General features: G+C 38.7%; 1 protein-coding gene and 1 long non-coding RNA gene across 2 annotated transcripts in view; one reads left to right on the forward strand and one right to left on the reverse strand.

Moving 5' to 3' along the window:
* CDYL (chromodomain Y like) overlaps nucleotides 1-14,338 on the forward strand; it is a 110,729-nt gene extending 96,391 nt beyond the window's left edge. Inside the window, exons 3-7 of the mRNA XM_082044547.1 lie at nucleotides 1,576-1,832; nucleotides 2,432-2,604; nucleotides 5,593-5,803; nucleotides 10,366-10,509; nucleotides 11,009-14,338. Of these exons, the coding sequence (XP_081900673.1) occupies nucleotides 1,576-1,832; nucleotides 2,432-2,604; nucleotides 5,593-5,803; nucleotides 10,366-10,509; nucleotides 11,009-11,167 (944 nt within the window). The 3' untranslated portion in view covers nucleotides 11,168-14,338. The remainder of the gene's footprint in view (nucleotides 1-1,575; nucleotides 1,833-2,431; nucleotides 2,605-5,592; nucleotides 5,804-10,365; nucleotides 10,510-11,008) is intronic.
* On the reverse strand, nucleotides 8,761-15,981 carry LOC309435804. The gene is made up of 3 exons (XR_014183241.1): nucleotides 15,876-15,981; nucleotides 15,040-15,181; nucleotides 8,761-9,939 (listed from the first exon to the last, which is right to left on the reverse strand). It is a non-coding gene; the product is annotated as an uncharacterized lncRNA (long non-coding RNA).
* Nucleotides 15,982-19,642: the final 3,661 nt, after the last annotated feature.

Raw genomic sequence — 19,642 nt, forward strand, 5'->3', positions numbered from 1 at the left:
TTTTTAAAATTTTTAAAATATAGCTTCTTCAGAAACTATAATGACAAATTAAGCAAGATTTATCAATGGCATTTAATTAATAACTTATTTATACATGGTTTAAGGGTACTTTATAAGACAAAATATTCGTGGTTGTTTAGCCTGGAGGAGGCTGAGGGGAGACCTGATCGCTCTCTACAACTACCTGAAAGGAGGTTGTAGCATGGAGGGGGTTGGTCTCTTCTCTCGAGTGGCAAGTGATAGGATGAAAGGAAATGGCCTCAAGTTGCTCGAGGGGAGGTTTAGATTGGATATTGGGAAAAAATTCTTCACAGAAAGGGTTGCCAGGCATTGGAACGGGCTGCCCGGGGAAGTGGTGGATTCACCATCCCCGGGGACGTTTCAAAGGCATAGAGATGAGGTTGTTAGGGACATGGTTTAGAGGTGGAATTGACAGTGTTAGGTTAATGATTGGACTCAGTGATCTTAAAAGGTCTTTTCCAACCGAAACAACTATGATTCTCTGATGTTCTGAAGTACTTGTTTGAGATAAGGACTGTGAGTTCCAGTGGACTTTTAACAAAGTCTCAGACCTTGGTTTTCAGGAAAAGGCTTTCAAAACTTTCCTGTCTTGGCCTGTAACATGTTTTTCCAATATTTTTAACCCTCCTGTCTCCTTCCCCCATGCATATTCTATTGCTTTACTCTGACAAATTTTATGGAAGTTTTACATGGTGGTTTTAAGATGCAGATAGATTATAGATCCAAGATGTTATCTTACTTTCTCTTATGTTAGTCATTTGTTATTATGTTTCCAATGTGGAATACAGAAAAGCCTGTCCTTTCTGTGTCATGAGGAATGACCTGTTTACTTGCATGTCTTCAAATTCTGTCTGTTCAAGTGACTGGGAACAAGACCAGAAAGACATAATGCTCTGTTTGCCGGTTCTAATAGCCAAAATTGTTTAGACTTGAGGAATATCTCATTGTCTATGAATCCATTAAAATATCCATCACTGCATGGGTCTTGTTTCCCTGTCACAGAAGTATAGTCTGTATTTCTTCATTTCTATTTTCCTTTAAAGACTGTTATGCTTTATCTGATCTTGTCAATCAGGTTCTTTATTTGGCTTATTGTAGGTGTCATTTTCTTCTGTATACTAATTTCTTATGGCCTTTGAAACAAAAGGGGTTCTGCTTTATCTTTGCAATCTTGATGCTGTTGGACGACTTAAAAGATGTTGGAAAGGGAGAAAGCAGAGTGTTAACCTACTGAAGTGTTTTGGTTAAACAAAACTTTGGTTAAATAAACCTTTCCCTTCCTTCTAAAAATAAGTATATATTGTTCTGTTTGGCTTGTTTAAAATGTATTTTCTCACAATTGTAAAATTAATTTTTTGATAACTTCGTCACTTTAATTTTGGTCTTTGCACAGTGACTATTTCTGTAACATTTCAGTAACTTCTAGGGTACTGAGTTTCATCTTTACTATGTGTTCTTAATATGACTTGTGCATTTTCTTGCTAATAGAAATTTTGAAACTGCTGAGCTAACAAATGTAACAAATAGTATGTTGTTCTTTTGAACTATTTTCAGGTACATCCACCTTTATGGAAGCATTAGCAGCCAATGGTACAACCAACATACAGACATCTGTAACAGGAGTGACAGCCAGCAAACGAAGGTTTATTGATGACAGGAGAGATCAACCTTTTGATAAAAGGCTACGCTTCAGTGTGAGACAAACGGAGAGTGCGTACCGGTACAGAGACATTGTTGTCAGGAAACAAGATGGATTCACACACATTTTGCTATCGACAAAATCATCTGAAAATAATTCACTTAATCCAGAGGTCAGAACAATTCTGATTTGGGAGGGGGTGGGAGGGCGTCGAGGGAGTTTTAAGTCTCTGCCTCATTTATGCCTGTTATTCAGGCACAAACATACATGAAACAAGACTCAAGGTCTTGCTTGCAAGATGTTACACATACAACTGTCATTAAGTGTAAGTCAGCTGAGTTTTAACTACATTATCTGAACATGTAGATGTACTGTCTCTTATAGGACACGGCGATTTATGAAGTGAAACTCAAAACAAGCTTTAGCCTGAATTAAGGGTCTGGCTGCATATGCCATCTGCTGTCCAAATTACAGAAATGCTGAATGAGTGCTTTAGTTACAGATAACGTTTAATAGATCTTTTCTAAATGATTTCATTATCTTAGTCTAATTACATTTTTGAAAGGCAAAGCTTCTAATACTTCTCTCAAATTTTCTTATTTTGGGTTGATGAAAAAAGTTAATGTTTCAAATATGATGGTTGAGTTGGATCCTAAGGAAAAATCAAGATGTTGAAGATTGAGATCTCATGGGGGGAAGAAGGGAGGAGAACTGTATGCTGCTTTTTAGTGATAGAATAAAAATATTGTAATGTTTTGGATTTTTTTTCAGGTAATGAAGGAAGTCCAAAGCGCACTGAACACAGCAGCTGCAGATGACAGTAAACTTGTGCTGTTCAGTGCAGTTGGTAGCATTTTCTGCTGTGGTCTTGATTTTATTTATTTTATACGACGTTTAACAGATGATAGAAAAAAGGAAAGCACTAAGATGGCAGAAGCTATTAGGTATGTAAGATTATCTTCAGTCATCTGAGTGGGTATTCTTCATTCTGTAGTCTGGCTTGTTTTATCTTTTTTATTTCAAAAGCCTCTAATTGAACCAGATCTCAGACATTCACCTGTTATGTGATATAGTGTGCAGCAGTTCTTTATACTCCCTGTCCTTTTCTGTTTAAGTTGTCATTTCATGCATCACTCTTTTTACTACTAAAATTTAACTGTGAGAACTGGTAGTGTGGTAGTAGTCCTTCAGTTGAAACCAATTTTAAAAGACTTATATCTGTTTTCTGGAAATCCTGTGGCTGTTTTAACACACAAATACAAAATGTGCATTGAATTATTAACTTTTAAGAGCACATTCGTGGCAGTGGAATGATGGATATTTTAGAGGAGTAGATTAATAGTAGTGGACATCATACCAATGCCAGGTACCAAACCTAATGTTTACACAAAATGAGCTGAACTCCTACGAACTAGAATATATATGGAAAAAGGTACGGATCTTAGAGACTTGTTTTAACAGTTCAAACAAGTAGCTTATCATTTGAACACTGATTTTTGAGGGCTTGGGCTCTTGGATTAGCTCTTGTGTGCCTCCAGAGTATCCGTAGTCCTTCAGAGACCTATGTTCTGTTGTTGATATCAATATTCATGTCCCTAAAAAAGGCCTTGTAACACGTAAATCCTACTTCATTGGAGGCACAGTCCACTTACAGACTTGATAATAGTTACTGTTTTTCAAAGAAAATTTTTCAGTCCTTGGACATAGAAGTCGCTCATGCAGTGACTTCAGATGTGGTCGGAGGACAGAGGCTCTTAACACTGAGCTTCTGTCACTAGTTTTCTGTAAGCCCTTCCAGAAGACTGATTTGTCACCTATTATTCATTGTTAGTAAAATGGATAAAGGTAAGTTTAAAACACTTACAAACGCCCTCCTCAGATATAATACTGGTATTTTTCATATATATGCTAGAAATGGTCCTTTATGGAATATTCAGGCATGATTAAAATTATCTTAAGACTCTGGATGGGATGTTTGTATGACGGCTTGAATAAGATGATTCCAGAATTTTTTTTTGCATTCATCTGTTTGAGTTCAGTAGAATGAGTTAAGCAGCAACATGATAACCTTTAGTGATGGATGCAATGTAATAAAAATGTTCTGTTTCTAATGCGTGTGCACAAACACACACATATGTACGTGCACACACACGCACTTACTTTTTCCTGCAAAGCTCTTGAAGGCTTTCACTGTTTGAGAACAGAGAAGCACATAAGCATCCATGCTTTGTGCCTACTGGAATGAATTGTCATTTTGCATTGACAACAAGGATGAGAATATGCATTTGTAGCTCAGTAGCATAGTACCTATGACCAAACAAGAGAGAGATGAGTGGATGTTCGCAGGCATGTGGTATGTGATAATGGAGCTCTTACTGTTTGTGGCTTGTTCATAATTTGAAAAGGCTGATTGAATTATTAAGCTGTCTCCCAAAAATCCAGAAATACATCTTAAGGGAACTCAGTAATGCTTTGCCCATCTTCACTTATACACTCACTTAAAAATACAGATAGATACCTTATACCAATGTCATACATAAACACAATGGAGACCAAGCATGGCTGTTACCATGGTTTTGGTGCCCAGAGGTGAGGTATGACTACAGCCTCATCTAAGAGAGGGCTTTGAGGCATTTGGCACAAGCACCATATAGTGCTTGTAGGAGGGGCATTAAATCCACACCTACCCAATTACTCTGCTGCTTTGGGCTGGGAGAACTGCAAGGTTTTCACAGAATCAGAGATGGCTGAGGTTGGAAGGGACCTTTGGAGCTTATCTTGTTCAACATGCCCTTGCTCAGGCAGGGACACCTAGAACAGATTGCCTGGAACCATGTTGAGGCAGGGTTTTTGCGTATCTCCAAGGATTGAGAGTCAACAACCTTGCTGGCTGCCTGTTCAGCCACCCTGACAGTAAGAACATAAGAACATGTCTCCTGATGTTCAGAGGGAACCTCCTGTGTTCCAGTTTGTGCCCATTGCCTCTGGCCCTGTCACAGGGCACCATTGAGAAGAGCCTGGCTTTGCCCTCTTTGCACCCTCCCTTCAGGTATTTAAGCACATTGATGAGACCCCTGAGCTGCCTTTTCTCCAGGCTTAACAGTCCCAGCTCTCTCAGCCTTTCCTCGCATGAGAGATACTTCAGTCCCTTAGTTATCTTGGTGGCCCTTTGCTAGGCCATCTTGGGTGACTTCACATCTCTCTTTCACTGGGGAGCCCATAACTGGACACCAGTGCTGAGCAGAGGGGAAGGATCACCTCCCTTGACCTGCTGGCAACACTTTTCCTAATGCAGGCTAGGATATCATTAGCTGCCTTTGCCACAAGGGCATGTTACTGGCTCAAGGTTCAACTTGATGTCCACCAGGACCCCTAGGTTCTTTTCTGCCGAACTGGGTGCATTTGGCCGCTCTCAGAAGTCCATTTCTCCAGCCTGTCGAGGTTCCTCCTGATGGCGGCACAACCCAGTGTGTCAACCCAGCTTTGTAATCAAACTTGTTGAGGGTACACTCTGCCCCGTCATCCAGGCCATGAATGAAACTGTTGAACAGAACTGGACCCAGCACTGGCGCTCTGGGGTGGACCACTAATTACTGGCTTCTAGTTAGACTTCATGCCACTGATCACCACTCTCTGGGCCAGCCATTCAGACATTTTTCAGTCCACCTCACTGTCCATCCAACTCATGCATCAGCAGCTTGACTATGAGAATCTTACAGGAGACAGTGCTGAAAACCTCACACTGAAGTCTAGGTAGACAATATCCACTGCTCCCTCTCATCCACCAAGCTACCTACCTCATCAGGGAAGGTTGTCAGGTTGGTTTTGAAAGTGATGTTACTGTGGAGATGAATTATTACTGAGTTTTCAAGGGCTGGTATGTTTTACTCTCTCTATATATGTAGTGAGCACATGTTTCTGTTTCTCTTCAGGAATTTTGTGAATACTTTTATTCAATTTAAGAAGCCTATCATTGTAGCAGTAAACGGCCCAGCCATTGGACTTGGAGCATCTATATTGCCTCTGTGTGACGTGGTTTGGGCTAACGAGAAGGCTTGGTTTCAGACACCATACACTACTTTTGGACAAAGTCCAGATGGATGTTCATCCCTTACGTTCCCTCGGATAATGGGCCTGGCTTCTGTAAGTAGCTTGCAGCGTAGGGGCTGACAGCTTCACAATGCAGTTGTGATAATTTAGCCAGAGGGACTTCAAGACTTTTTACCTCTGATGTGTTGTCTTTGTTTTTAATTTCTCTCATGAAAACCCTTCATGAGAAATGAGTATTTTTAACTACTGTGCTCCATGCTGTTACAAACTAGTCTTTGCTTGTGTGCACAGCACAGAAAGCAGGCACGGGACCTAATCCCAAGTCATGGCCACCCTTAACCCCGGCAGTGACAGAAGGGTTATGTCCTGCATACCAGGACACACCTTCCCTGCTGACACATCGTGAGGACCAGCCAACAGTGTCTTGCATGCAGCACCGCTTTGGTGTAGCAGAGAATGGGCCAGTCTGCACTCTCTGTCGTTATGCGGTAGAGCACTGTGTCACCAGCGATTAGCGCTCTCGTGCTACTGTGCAAAATAAGCGATTCAGCTGTCATGCACTAGGTCTCAAGAAGTCGAGTCGAACTTCCGTGCTTTGTAGATCTTTGCTGAAGTTTGACGTTAGTGTATTATGCAATAAATACTCAGTCCAAATCACCTTTGTGAAGGATTTTATCTTGCACTTGATTTACAGCATTGATGGACTGAAAAAAAAAAAAAAAGTATTGTAACACTTTGCAATGCTGAAAACATAAGCCATGTGTCACTTAGTATCCCTTTTCTTGCTTCCCAACTAGATAAAGTAATCAAATGTAGCAAAAAGCCATTTAAAAATCTCTTACCTACATGATTTTCATGTTGCTTATGATTTTTATGCTGCATTCTTCAAAAGCTGTTAGACTTCCCACCCCAATTTAAACAGTAACAGTATGAAACAAGTGCTTGTAGCTACACCTGGTTTTCCTAAATTGCTGTTTATTACAAAAGCCATTTTTTCCCTGTAGGTATTTATTGATTTTTAAAATTACATATTTCAATATATTAAAAACATCAGTTTGAACAGATCTAATGACTAATTGTGTGATGTCTGGATTTAGTTATTGGAAGGGAACAGAAAAGGTAACTGGAACAGATTAACAGTTCTAAGAGTATCTTTAATATCTCGACACGTTTCAAACTACTGATTGTTCCTTTCCCTTTTTATTTGGCCATCCATCCATTCATCCATCCATTCCATCCATCCCTGTCCTTTAGAGACTTGTGGTTGTTACGTTTTTGTTTCTTTAGAAGTTGTACAAAAAACACAAGAAGCTCTTCCCTAGTATATGCTTTCATGTGTGTTTGCTCTTGTTTTTAAACATGAAGATTTAAATTTGAAAGTTCCAGTGATAACAATTCCATAATATTCAGTGCAAAAGGAAAAAAAAAAAGTCTACTCTTTTCTACTCCTACCCTTGATCCTCTGCAGTATAGCAGTGTCCATGCTGTATGGGACAAAGTGGGCTTTAATCGGCAAATTTCATGAAATATATTCAGAATACATCCTGATTTTTTTTTTTTATAAAGTACATGCTTTCTATCTATAACAGGGCAGAAAGAAGAAATGGTATGAGTGAGCTGAGAAACATTTTAGGGAGAAAAAAATATCATACAACAGAAAGAACTAAGTCTTCTGTTATACATCCTAATATCTGCTACAAATATATTAATTCAGCAATATTAGTCCCACTCTTAACTCTTGTAAGTCAGATTCAGTGCATTCTTTTCATCTTCAGCAGTTATGTAAAAGTATCTAATTACAAGATTGTTTGAAATATCTTCCCTACTGGGTCGGTCTTGGCTGGTGAGCAGGTCTGGCATGGAGTGGTGTTTTTCACAAAACATGTTCAACAGAGGTCAGTATCACAGGAAATCTGAAGCCCAGACCTTCAGATTCAAAACTGATACTGTACCAGGGACACCAAGAATTTTAGAAAGATTCTTAAACTCAGCCTTTGAGTTTTGAAAATAATCTATAGTAGAGATGAAGGTGACGTCTGTGTGTCTGCCGTGGAGTTCTTGGTCTGATTTTCTGGTCCTGGATATAAAGCACAGGAGCCATGTGATCAGGCTTCACACACTGGGTTTCCCTGTCGGTCTCCAGCATGTTTGGCTTTATTTCTTATGCTTTTCTGTCAATCATGAGGGATACACATTTCCATAGTGCCTGGAGTTCACATCACAGGCGAGGTCTCTGGCGCAAGAGCTGAGATGCTCTGTGGCACCTGGTGCCTGTGAGCCTCAAAGCACTGGCTGCAAAAGGGAGACCAGAGGATGTCCCTGGGATGTTGCTCTGTGGAAGGAGAAAGGCAGACCGAGTGAAAAATGAATATAAGAGGACCTTATGCTAATGAAATATTTTTATGATCTTAATTTCTTTCGCTGTATTTCTTGGAAAGTAACCATCAAGTGTATTAGTTTCCGTGGCATGATTATGGGATTAAAACTTGTTTAGCAGTGGGTCTCCAGCATACACTGTGTAGAGATCAAAAGCGAAGATGTCAGAGCAACACATTCCCCTTCAAAACCCGTCAACGGAGAACACTAATGGGAGTGCTCGTTTCATGTGAGGTTGTCTGCTAATGCTGTGGTACAGCTGGCAGAAATCAGATAAATGCACCATGATCACTGGTGGGTTTTCAAGTTCAGAAGAACTCAGCAGTTGCTACTGAGTTTTAGAAAATATTGTAAAGGTTTTCTAGCACTTGTTTTTATCCTTGTTGCCAAAGATACGTATGAAGAATATGTAGACCTGACCAGCTGACTTAAAAATCTTCCAAAATAACTTTAAAAGAGACTTAGCACATGAAGTCAGTGTAACTGGGATTTAGCAAAGTCAGAATATTGTTTCTTCCATATCTCCTTAGGAAAATGATTTCTGGTTTTAGACCAACTTGTGTATATTACTGATTTTTTTTGGCTACTGTTTCAGGTTAGTATTATTCATGTAAAATCTGGAAAATTAGAAGGTATAGATGTCATAGTTAGTGAACCCTGTATATTTCATTTCACTTTCACAGGAGGTGGAACCATAGGGGTATATAATTTATACCTTCAGTCTGAGACTTTTTTTTTAACTAATATGGAAAGTTGTGATTCACATACATTAACTTACAGGGGATGTGCTGATTGCAAATTTTATGTAAAAGATCCTAGGAAACATCTCTTTCTTTACATGCCCCTTAGACCGGGAGTCACCAACCAAACTGCCAGCAGAACCCAGACTTTGTATTTCATTACAAAGGGTCAAGTAATAGACCTTTGAGTTTTCAAATGTCTTCATGTGTACAATGGTAATACTAGGACCATTACCTACAGTAATGAGATAACTTGAGATACTTAACTGAAAGCTGCTGTAATAATTACTAAAAATTTCCAGTATTAGAAAACATTAAAGAACTCTGAATTTTGTCCTCAGAAATGCTATACCTGTTAGGTTTGGGCATTTTATAACCACCTTATTTCCCATATTTCAAGAGTCCAGTGATGGCTTTATCATATTTTTTGCGTGCATGGTTGAGAATTACTCCGACTTCTTGATCTTCACTGGCTGTTTCTGTGCAGATGTCACTGCAAACACAAAGTTTAACTATAGAAGAAATGCCACTAAAGCTAGAATTAAAGTCTAAGCATAAATTGATTGTAGGATGAAGCTTTAATCAGGAAGCTGATAAGTAGTGAAGTCTATGAAGTACAAATCAAAAAGATTTACAGAACTAAAGATCACCTTATCACATAGCATGTAGTACTCTGTTCTGTACCTTTAAGCTAGATGCAAGATCTTTTAAATAGTGTTGGTTTTTGTTGGTGTGTTTTGGGTGTTGGGGTTTTTTTTGTTATTAAACTGCTAAAACAGCTCTTGAAAGGATTTATTAGTTCAGTATTGAACTCCTAAATAACAAGGGAGTGTTTATTTTCTGTTGTTTTGATCAGAAATTGGAATATATCCTGCTCACTTCAGTGGGTTTTGGAGGTCAAATTCAATTCTAAGATGGTCCAGCTATTTTAAATGTTCCATTATAAATTAAATACTGCTGAAGACTTTTGAGAAGTGCTGAAAATAAACTATCTATTTAGGTTTCAAACACATTCAGTACTAAGAAACATCTTTGTTGCAAAATATTTACCTGTTCTTTTCTACCAAAATGGGCAGCTCCCAGAAGGTCTTCTACCAAAACTGGGTTGTCTTCCTAATTCAGAGATAATGTAGATTTTTAGCAAAGATTTCATTGTTGCAATTAACATTACAAAAGGCAAGTTGATGTATTCATTGCTGTTTTACAGATCTGCCACACATTATAACCTATTACCATAGATATAGTTAATCAAGTCAGCAATACTGCAGGAAAGAGCTAATGAACAGTCATGAATGGGAAATGACAAAAGATTTTCAAGTTCAACCTCCATATTTTCATACCTAGTGATGCAGTATAGTCAACAACACTGACCAGCTATCTATAGGCAAGTCTTTTTCTTTATTAATTGAAAGGTGGAAGAGCTAGAACAAAACTATTTCAAATAGTGCAGGCATTTTCCTTATTTGTTTTGAACATTTTTCCTTTAATGAGTTTTGTCTCATTACATTTCATACCAGAAGTAACTTTTTATCCCTTCAGGCCAATGAAATGTTGTTCAGTGGAAGGAAGTTGACTGCACAGGAAGCTTGTGCCAAAGGACTCGTCTCTCAAGTGTTTTGGCCAGGAACATTCACACAAGAAGTAATGGTTCGAATTAAGGAACTTGTCACATGTAATTCAGTTGTAAGTTTCCTTTCTTTTCTTCCAAAACATTTTTAAGATGAATTCATATTAATCTAATCAAAGTATTACTAGACTACATAATTACGCCTTTCTGAGAAGGACCATTTCCATGAAGCAAGGACTGTGTTTTGGTATAGCAATGTCCTTTAATGCATTCTTATGTATCTTTCTTTTTCTAGTTTTTTTTTTTTTTAGTATTTTTAAAGTTTGTATCTGAGTCGTCTTTATCATATGCCATAGTACATTGTGTTTAAGAACATTAAAACAGCATTGGATTCTTTACAATACATTTTGGTTTTAACATAGTTCAACTTATTCTAGTCAACAGTGTAAATAAAGAGTTGCCCTGAGAACTGTGCAGAAATCTTGAATTATTCTGAGTTATAATTTAATATCACAATCAACTTCAGAATTTGTCCACATAAACCTGTAAGAGCTCATGTTGCTCAGTTCTCATGTAATACTAACCCGGCTCTGATTGGTTTTTGTTTTGGCCTAGGTACTTGAAGAATCCAAAGCTTTAGTACGTAATATCATGAAGGTGGACTTGGAACAAGCAAATGAAAAGGAGTGTGAAGTTTTGAAGAAAATCTGGGGCTCAGCACAAGGGATGGACTCAATGTTAAAATATCTGCAGAAGAAAATTGATGAGTTCTGATGAGATGCCCATTGACACTGGAATTGTATTTCTTGGACATGAGGGCAAGCAAAATATGCCCATTTTTAAAAAGTATATAAACTCACCCCTTGCTCAGCTTGGGAACAGGAGTGGACCCCCCTTTCCCCTTTTGTCAAGGGGTTTAAAAGTACTGTATCAGTTAAATTTGAACAAAACTCCTTTCTCCCTGATTGTTACATATAGATATATATACATACACACAAGTGTATGTGTGTGCATATATATGTCTTTTATATATATATATCTACAAAAATGTAATATGTGTGTGAATGTGTCTACGTAGACACACACACACAAGCTAAAAAAAAATATAGAGTGCACTACCAAACATCTCTTTAAAGGCTCTAGTTTCTGTTACCTTTGGCTAGTACTGTATCAAATAGAGAATGGATTAAAAAGTGAATGGTGTTGCATTATTTTCTATGTGGCAGGGAAGTCTGGAATAGTGCTTTTCTTTTTCATTAGAATACAGAATTGAAACGGGTATTAGCCAGCCCTTACTTTCACTGCCCAGTGAATCAGCCAAGATACAAGGCATGGTCTCAGAAGAAGGTTGAAATACCTCAAGTAATGGAACATTCTAAAATGTTGGGGAATTAAGCCCTGTTAAGATTAAATCACACAAACACCCCAAGAGAGAGTGCTCAGGATTAATGCTAAGCAAACACTCTGTCCTTTCTTGGGGAGAGGTATAGAAGGGTGGGAGGAAGGGGGCAGGAATATGTTTAATTCTTACCCAGTTAGCATGAAGAAACCACTGGCCCTTGGGGAAGGGGAATGAGGGGAAGGGGGGAGGGAATTGGAAGGGAGAAGGAAAAAAAAAAAAAAAGCAGCTTCTTTTGCAGTATTAGTGAATCACTGAATATCTTGTGTATGAATATCCTAAGTTATAAGTTAGCTTTAGTGGGTTCTTAAATAGTCTCTCTGGGTTTTTTGTTTTGTTTTGTTTTTTAACTACATAAGTGCTTCTGTTGCTGGGTGAGAATACTACTTTATATACAGTTTGGGTTTCCTTTTTGGTTCCTTTTTTTCCTGTTTGCTGGTTTAATTGATGTATCACACCAAAAACGCATTTTATGTTCATAAATTTTAGGTTCACTTAGAATATATTATTTAATAAGTTAAAATTCTTTTGGCACACTATTAAGTAAAAAAAAAAAACCTCCTTTTTAAAAAAAAAAAAACTACCTTATATTAGATGTTTAATGTTCTCTGTCTATGCTTTTTTATTATTTTAAATATACACTATATACGGTATGGTGTAAAAGAGTGCCCTGTGTAAATAGACCTATTTTGCATTCCTTTCAGGAGTGGTTATTGATTCCTGACTGCAGATATCTACTACTACTTGGGTATCTGTGCTTGCAATTTTATTGAATGTATTGTGAAGAATGAAAAAGAAAACAAACCTTATTTTTGTACAGTTTTGAAGTTTTTACTTGGAACTGACCCACCTCCCCTTCCCAGTGGAGAGCTGTACAGTGTGTAAATCTGCCTTTACCTTGGATTGGTACAGTATTTTTGCATCTGTGGGACCTACTTTTTTGTTCTAGTAGTTTGAACTATATATAAACTGTACAATCTGTAAAGTTTTTATAGAATAAATATTCAGCTGTGAAAACTGGTTAAATAAAACTAATATTTCTTAACACATTTTAAATGTGGCTCTCTCACAGAGTTGTCTTTTTCAAAGACATTTCAGTTGTCATTTTAAAGTAAGAGTCGCTTAAACAAATCTTGCAAATTAAAGACTTCAGTATTTATGTGTTAGTCTGTTAAACTTATAAAAGCTCTTAATTTCCTTCAAATGAAAAGTTAAAAATTAATTTATTGTTGTAAACCATATAGAAGTTCTCTTTGATGAGATTGGTTGTGGAAGAAGACATAGAGGAAGTAATTCTACTCAATTATTTTGTTACAGTTCTAAAAGACCAATCAGTAAATGTTTCTTTGTAATCTCTTAAAAATTGGTCATTTTCCCTACAATGCTGTGGTAAAGCAAGAATTCCTTGGTTGAATTTGATTTTATTAAAAGGGAGAAGGAGAGATACCTTACCTACAGTTCTGTAATCTTAAACGTTTTGGAGTTCAGCTCAAATTTACATGAAGATCTATTTTTTTGGCATCTGTAAGAAGCATTTGGACACATTGCATCTATTTCAGCTGAAGGATTATTTATGCTTTCCATAAACATTAATGAATTTCACCATAACAGGACTGGATCCAGAGATATTTAACAAAAATTAAATCAGTTGCAGGTGCAGGCAATTCAAGCAGAAAATAATTCTATTTGCTTTATTTTTATGTTATCATCAGTCAGACTGTTATGATGCCTGTAATTTGCATATTATGATGCATATTAAGTTCCTTACCATCTAAACTCCTGTCCTTGCCTGGAAAAAGTCCCAACTGCAAACCAATTCATATGAACTGTCAGTATCCCTGTGCAATTGTCATACCTTTACATTAAAAGCGGAAAATAACTACACAATTATGTTCTCATTCATAAACAATATACACATTATGTCTGTATATTGGACTACAGGGATACTGTTTCTTTAGGAAACTAGCGTCCAGTTCTTTTCAGTATAGGTCAGTAAGTATCCTGTGATGGGTGTGAAAGTTAGTGACATCTAGTTTAGTCTTTGCAAAACCAGAAGAGAACAAAGAACAATTATAGGCTTCTACTGGCACACAATCAGCCCTGAGATATCACAGAAACCAGCTTAAGACCTTTTAAAAATGTGTGTTTTCAAAGCTTTGCTTCACAGAAGACACAGGTCCTTGTCTAGCCTGCTTCTATTGTCCTATATAAACCTGCAGTACTGCAGAGAGAAATTAACCAGAAGCATCAGATTTAGCCTCTGATGATGGGGCAGAACAATAGCCACAGAAGTCTGACTGGCCAAGGAGAAGCACAGGAGGCTGCTAAAGCCAGCATTGACTTCTGAGACACCTCATTTGGAGTCACAGACTCACAGTAGCCGTGGTACTTCAAAATGGCTTTTCTACGCTGATTCTAGTAGTGATGTGTGAACAACTTGTACCTGGAGAATTTTGGAGCATCATGAATTGTTGGCCTCAGCTTCAATGGAGTAATAGAAACAGTGTATTTCTGAATGATGCCCAAGAGAACATCCATATGGCTTTTTTAAAAAAAAGGAAAAATTTTCCTCAGTTTTTTCTTCCTTCAGGCCTGAAGGCAAATCACAACACCTGTTTGGGTGTCAGAAGTCTAGTCAGGGGCTAGGAGAATTAGGAGTAATGGTACTGGAATATAAATTTCAGCTAGCTTGAGCCTTGCTCAGTCCTGATCCCCAAGCCTCCTGTCAAGACTGTCTGCTATCTTCATTGCATCACTGTACTCCACAATCTGCTTAATTACTTATGGAGTGCAGAGATATGCTGCAAGGCAACTGTCAGTGTTGGTGCCGAAACTTAAAAGCAGCATGGGAGCCTTGATAACGCGGTGTAGGAATCTCTCTATGGTATTCTAGTTGTCTTCCTGAAACAGGTAATGTCTCAGGCACTGGCAAACTGTAAATTGACAAGCACTGGCACCTGGACTGCATTGAAGCCATAGAGTACACTTTCCGCACAAGAGTTCCACCACATTCAAGTCTATTTTTGAAAAGAAATAAGAGAACTCTTCTCCTAGTCAGAAAACAGTACCAGAGAGCCACAGGTTGAATGTACTTGGAACTGTCTGAAAGCCACCTGTGTACACTTAACCACACCTTCTGCTGACACATTAGTTTAAGCACAAATAAAAAGCAGAGCAAGGTTTTAGTCCTGGGTAAACTAATCTACAACAAAAGGTATTTTGGGGCAATTTGAAGATCTGAACTCACCTATACATCTTTTCCTTGTTCAAACTTCCTAATTCGCATGAAGCCAGGATTTGAAGCAGTTTCCTTCAGTAAGTCCTTCACTGGATTGCTGACACGGCTAAAAGACACTTCTCTGTGCTTCAGAAGCTGCACCATTATTGTTCTGAAAACAAGGCTCAGATGAATCAAATAATCTTTTTGGTGAGATTCATTTCTTAAAGTTAGGCATACTTCAAAAGAATAGAAAAAGACCCACATAATACCAAGCTACAAACTGCTCAGATTTACACTGATACGTTTCATACTTAACCCAAACAGTGGATAAAATATTACAGGACTGCAAACATCTATGGAATGAAGCAGCAAACAAGACATTTCTGGCCAAGCAAACAGGAGACTTCCTTCAATAAATAGAGCCAAAACTCTACCTAGGTTTATTAGTGGAAGTTGAGGCACTTCACATTCATTTGGTACAGGACAAATACACTTCTGAAGAATGCAGGAGGGAAGATAGACCTCTTAACTCAATTATAGTTTGCCATATGATTTTTCCATCCTAAGGAACTGCCAGCAGCTGTCAGAACACAGGTTGTCTTACACAGCCATAGCCTAGGAACTCAGTTATACTGAGGGTGGCACACAGCTGAATTTTCCTTTCCAAGGGAAGAAGTATCAGGAGGAGAGCCCCTGTATAGCAAAAGATCACAATGGTCCTGTTTCTGCAGAGCCTGCCAGATTTCTCTACAAAATGCTTCACTCACAGCTCTGCATTTTTTTTTCCTTACTCATGAGGGACATAACTGGCAGATTACGTCATGCACCAGACTTAAAACCAAACAAAACCCAAATATAATTACCTTGTGAGATACTCACAGGATGACGAGTAGTTTGACGTGCAAAGATTTTGAAGTGCTGTACAAAAGAAGATGGTGATGGAGTTCTTCTGGTCCTCCTCATCCCTCCTGCACAGGGAAAATTAAAACAAATAAGGGGAATTAGAAATCAACAAGAAACAGAAGATAAGAAGTTAAAGAAGCTGCAGGAGGAAATAAAGGAATGGCAGTTATTCTCCCTTAAGTCCCTCAATGCCAGAAGCAATACAACTGACAAGAACATCAGGTGGACAAGTACCTGTTCCATACATCTGTGTGAAGCACATGGTGAGTGCCTATGCCTAAACTCATAGGCTACAAGCACCATGTTTGCAGGCCCTTGTCCTCACAAGGGACTTCAACCACCCTCATATCTGAGAGAGACAAGACAGAGAAAAGAAGACTCAGGAAATCTCACCCATGTGCATAAATACCTCAAGGGAGGGTACAAAGATGATGGAGCCAAGATCTTCTCAGTGGTGCCCAGTGACAGGCCCAGAAGCAATGGGCACAAATTGAAACACAGAGGTTGTCACTGAACATCAGGAAACCCTTACTGTAAGGATGACTGAGCACAGTTTGCCCAGGGAGGCTGTAGAGTCTCCATCACTAAAGGTACTCAAAAAAAGCCTTCTGAACATGGCCATGGATAACCTGCTCTAGGTGGCTCTGCTTGAGCAGCAGGATGGGACCCAATGACCTCTACAGGCCCCTTGCAAACCTCAACCATTCTGTGAATAAACACACTTGCATTCATTTTCCAGCTATCCAGTCATCGTTCACCAATCAACTTTTATGGCTAGAACTGCAGGCTCATCAGGCTCCACACCACTACATGCTTTAGACTTTGAGAGCCCAGCATCTTGTGCTGGATGGTATGAAATCATCCAGAACACAGATAAGTACAGATCAACTTGCATGTTTCAAGACAAGGATCATCCTTCACCCTGCCTGATAAAAGCCATAGAAAAAGTTATTTGTTCAAAGAAAAACAATGCATTTATTTATTTGAGGATACACAGGATTGCAATACTTAAAACCAATACATGCCTTTCACAGTACCTGAAACATTGCTTCGGCCTTGGCACCTCTGCAGGGTGACAAGTCAACTCATAATTCTGTGATAAACCAGTATTTCCTAGTTGCTGCTTTCCTAGTCTCATTCATTAGCATCCTTTACTTCCGTCTCCAGCAAAATATTCTGATTGTTAGACAAAACCTAGAATATAAACAATCTTCAAAGTCCTGCTTGTCTTAGTCACCTCCCCCTTATTAATTAATTTTCATTAAGTTCACTGTACCATCTGTCCCAGTAGGAAAAGGCGCTCACTGAGGCCGCCCTCAGTGCCACCAAATCACATGCTGGGCAAATGGGCTGCTGCCAGTAGCAACTGCTGTGAAATGCAGATGCTGCTTCTTACAAATAAAATGGTTTTGGAATTCACTGAGCTTGTCAAGTTGGACTGGGATCTTTAACTAAAACAGTATTATTCAAAAACAAACAAACAATGACCACCACCCACCAAACCAAACCTAAAAACACCTGCTAAGCCAGGAATAGCTGGAACACACATCTACAGAAACCATGCTTGCACTACATGTTCTAAAGTAAAAATGACAAAATAACAGTTTTCTTTCCATGTTCAAATGTCAAAAGACAGACACATCCCCATATTTTTTCCCTTTCTTCTCTCTACCACGCCCACCCATCCCAGGCTTTATGCTCAGAAAGAGAGGTGGCGTTTTAACCTGGAAACCTGATAAACCCTGAACTTATATACTGGAAGTATTATTTTGTTAACTCTTGTTTAGCATCCAAAATGAAAACAACACAAAGCTGGGAGTTTTTAAACTAAATGACCCCTTGAATCAAGAGGATCTAAATAAGAAAGCAAAGGGAAAACACCTTGTCCACCAGAAGTTTTCCTGTTTGCTTCATGCCAGAATGTCTGAAAACAACTTTGTAATCTCAAGAGCTGGGCTGTAACATCCACAGAAGTATTTGTGAAGCCAGCATTATATTGTGTCTAGGAATAATTGGAGTCCCACTTTTATTTTTGAATGTTTCTGAAGAAACTACATGTTCATTCACGCTGACAGAAAATTGTGTTCTGGATAGAAATGAAACAAGCCCATGCATCCAAGAGAAGGGAAAGAAAAAGAAAAAAACAAAACGAAACACATCAAGGCTTGACATCAGTTTTCTTGGAGCAAAATTAACCACAACAGCCAGGGTGATGGAGAAACCAGGGGCAACAACTCCAGTCCTTTGAACGTTTTGGACAATCCATTTCAGCTCATGAGAACAGCTTTGTTTTCCCCTAGAATCATAAGCATCTGAAATTATTTATATTAGCCTGTGGGGCAGCAGAATTATTTCTAATTCCTTCAACAGAAGATCTTTGCAAATTGATAGTCCTAATGATGTAAAGCAGGAAATTTGGAGACCAGCTCTGAATTAGAATAAACACTTAAAAAATAATTCAGATCCCCGGTGCTTCTGACAGGTTCTGGCACAAGTAGATAGGCTGATGACACACACTTCGTTAAGAGATGCAGCCCCAGTGTCTACAGTTCAGGTTCCCCTACAGTGGATACCCCCAGCATCACTACCTGTCATTCAGATGAGGGCAACAGTAGTTTTTCACATTCACTCAATTCTTTTGTATTCCGCTACAGATGTAGATATTGTGACTCAGCTAATACATTTTCACAGACAGTTTAAACAGAATTGGTTGAAAAGACAGTTGTCAATTTTAAAAAAGGCACATAAGAATAGAATACTATCAATGAGATATCTCAAAACCTGAAAAGTTGAGAGGAGTTTCTGGGAAGCTTTTATCAACATGCCATTCAGTTCCCTCACTACACTTCTATGAGCAGGGTAGCCTCACCCATCTCTCTGTGGTAAGTTAATGCTTTCAGGGAAAACAACCTTCCTGAACAAGAGATGTGGCACAACTGCTCTAGATGGTTCTCAACACAGAGGCATTAAAGCCACAATTTTGCCACTGAACCAGTTAGCACTGCTTCTCAGCATGTCACTTAAGATCTCTCTTTTTCAATCCCCTCTCTGGTAAATTTCTTTTGATTACTGAACTTTCAAAATCAAATAAACAATACAGCAGATTGTAACCCTTACATATATATTTAACTTACACAAATAAGGCACATAAAAATTGCCCAGACATTCCTGAGAGAGGTTGGTTGGCTGAAAATATACGTAAATTTGCCAGTGTCTAGAAAAAGACATGCACAGAGTTTCTGGCTTTACATTCAGAGACTTCAGAAATCTTCACCAGCATTTTGTACCCCAATACATTGGTTTGAGCTAAGAAAATTGCCTTATGGAAAATTTCTGGCCAGTTATCCACTGTAACCTGACACACCACCATTATTTCCCCATCTTTGACTTTCCTGGTGCTCTGAGTTCATACTCATGAAGAGCAACTGTAACCTGAGAAGAGCTCCAGCACTAACGGCAAGGACTGACGGCACATTCCCCAGAAACGCGTTATCACTGAGGACACAGCAGCCCAGCAGTGCAAGGCACAAGTGAGATAAGCACTGGATTTTCTCTCTCCGACCACTGCCACATCACAAACTGAAACCACTCACACAGAGAACGGAGAATCAGGGCATCCCACCCAGAACCTACATGAAACGCATGAAAGAGAAGCGCAGCTCCTCCGCAAGGATGACAGCTGAGATTAAGGATCTTTCACATCTGTTTTGCCTATCGTACACAACAG

The sequence above is a fragment of the Streptopelia decaocto genome, assembly GCF_964273445.1.
Source record: "Streptopelia decaocto genome assembly, chromosome: 2".
Lineage (NCBI taxonomy): Eukaryota > Metazoa > Chordata > Aves > Columbiformes > Columbidae > Streptopelia > Streptopelia decaocto.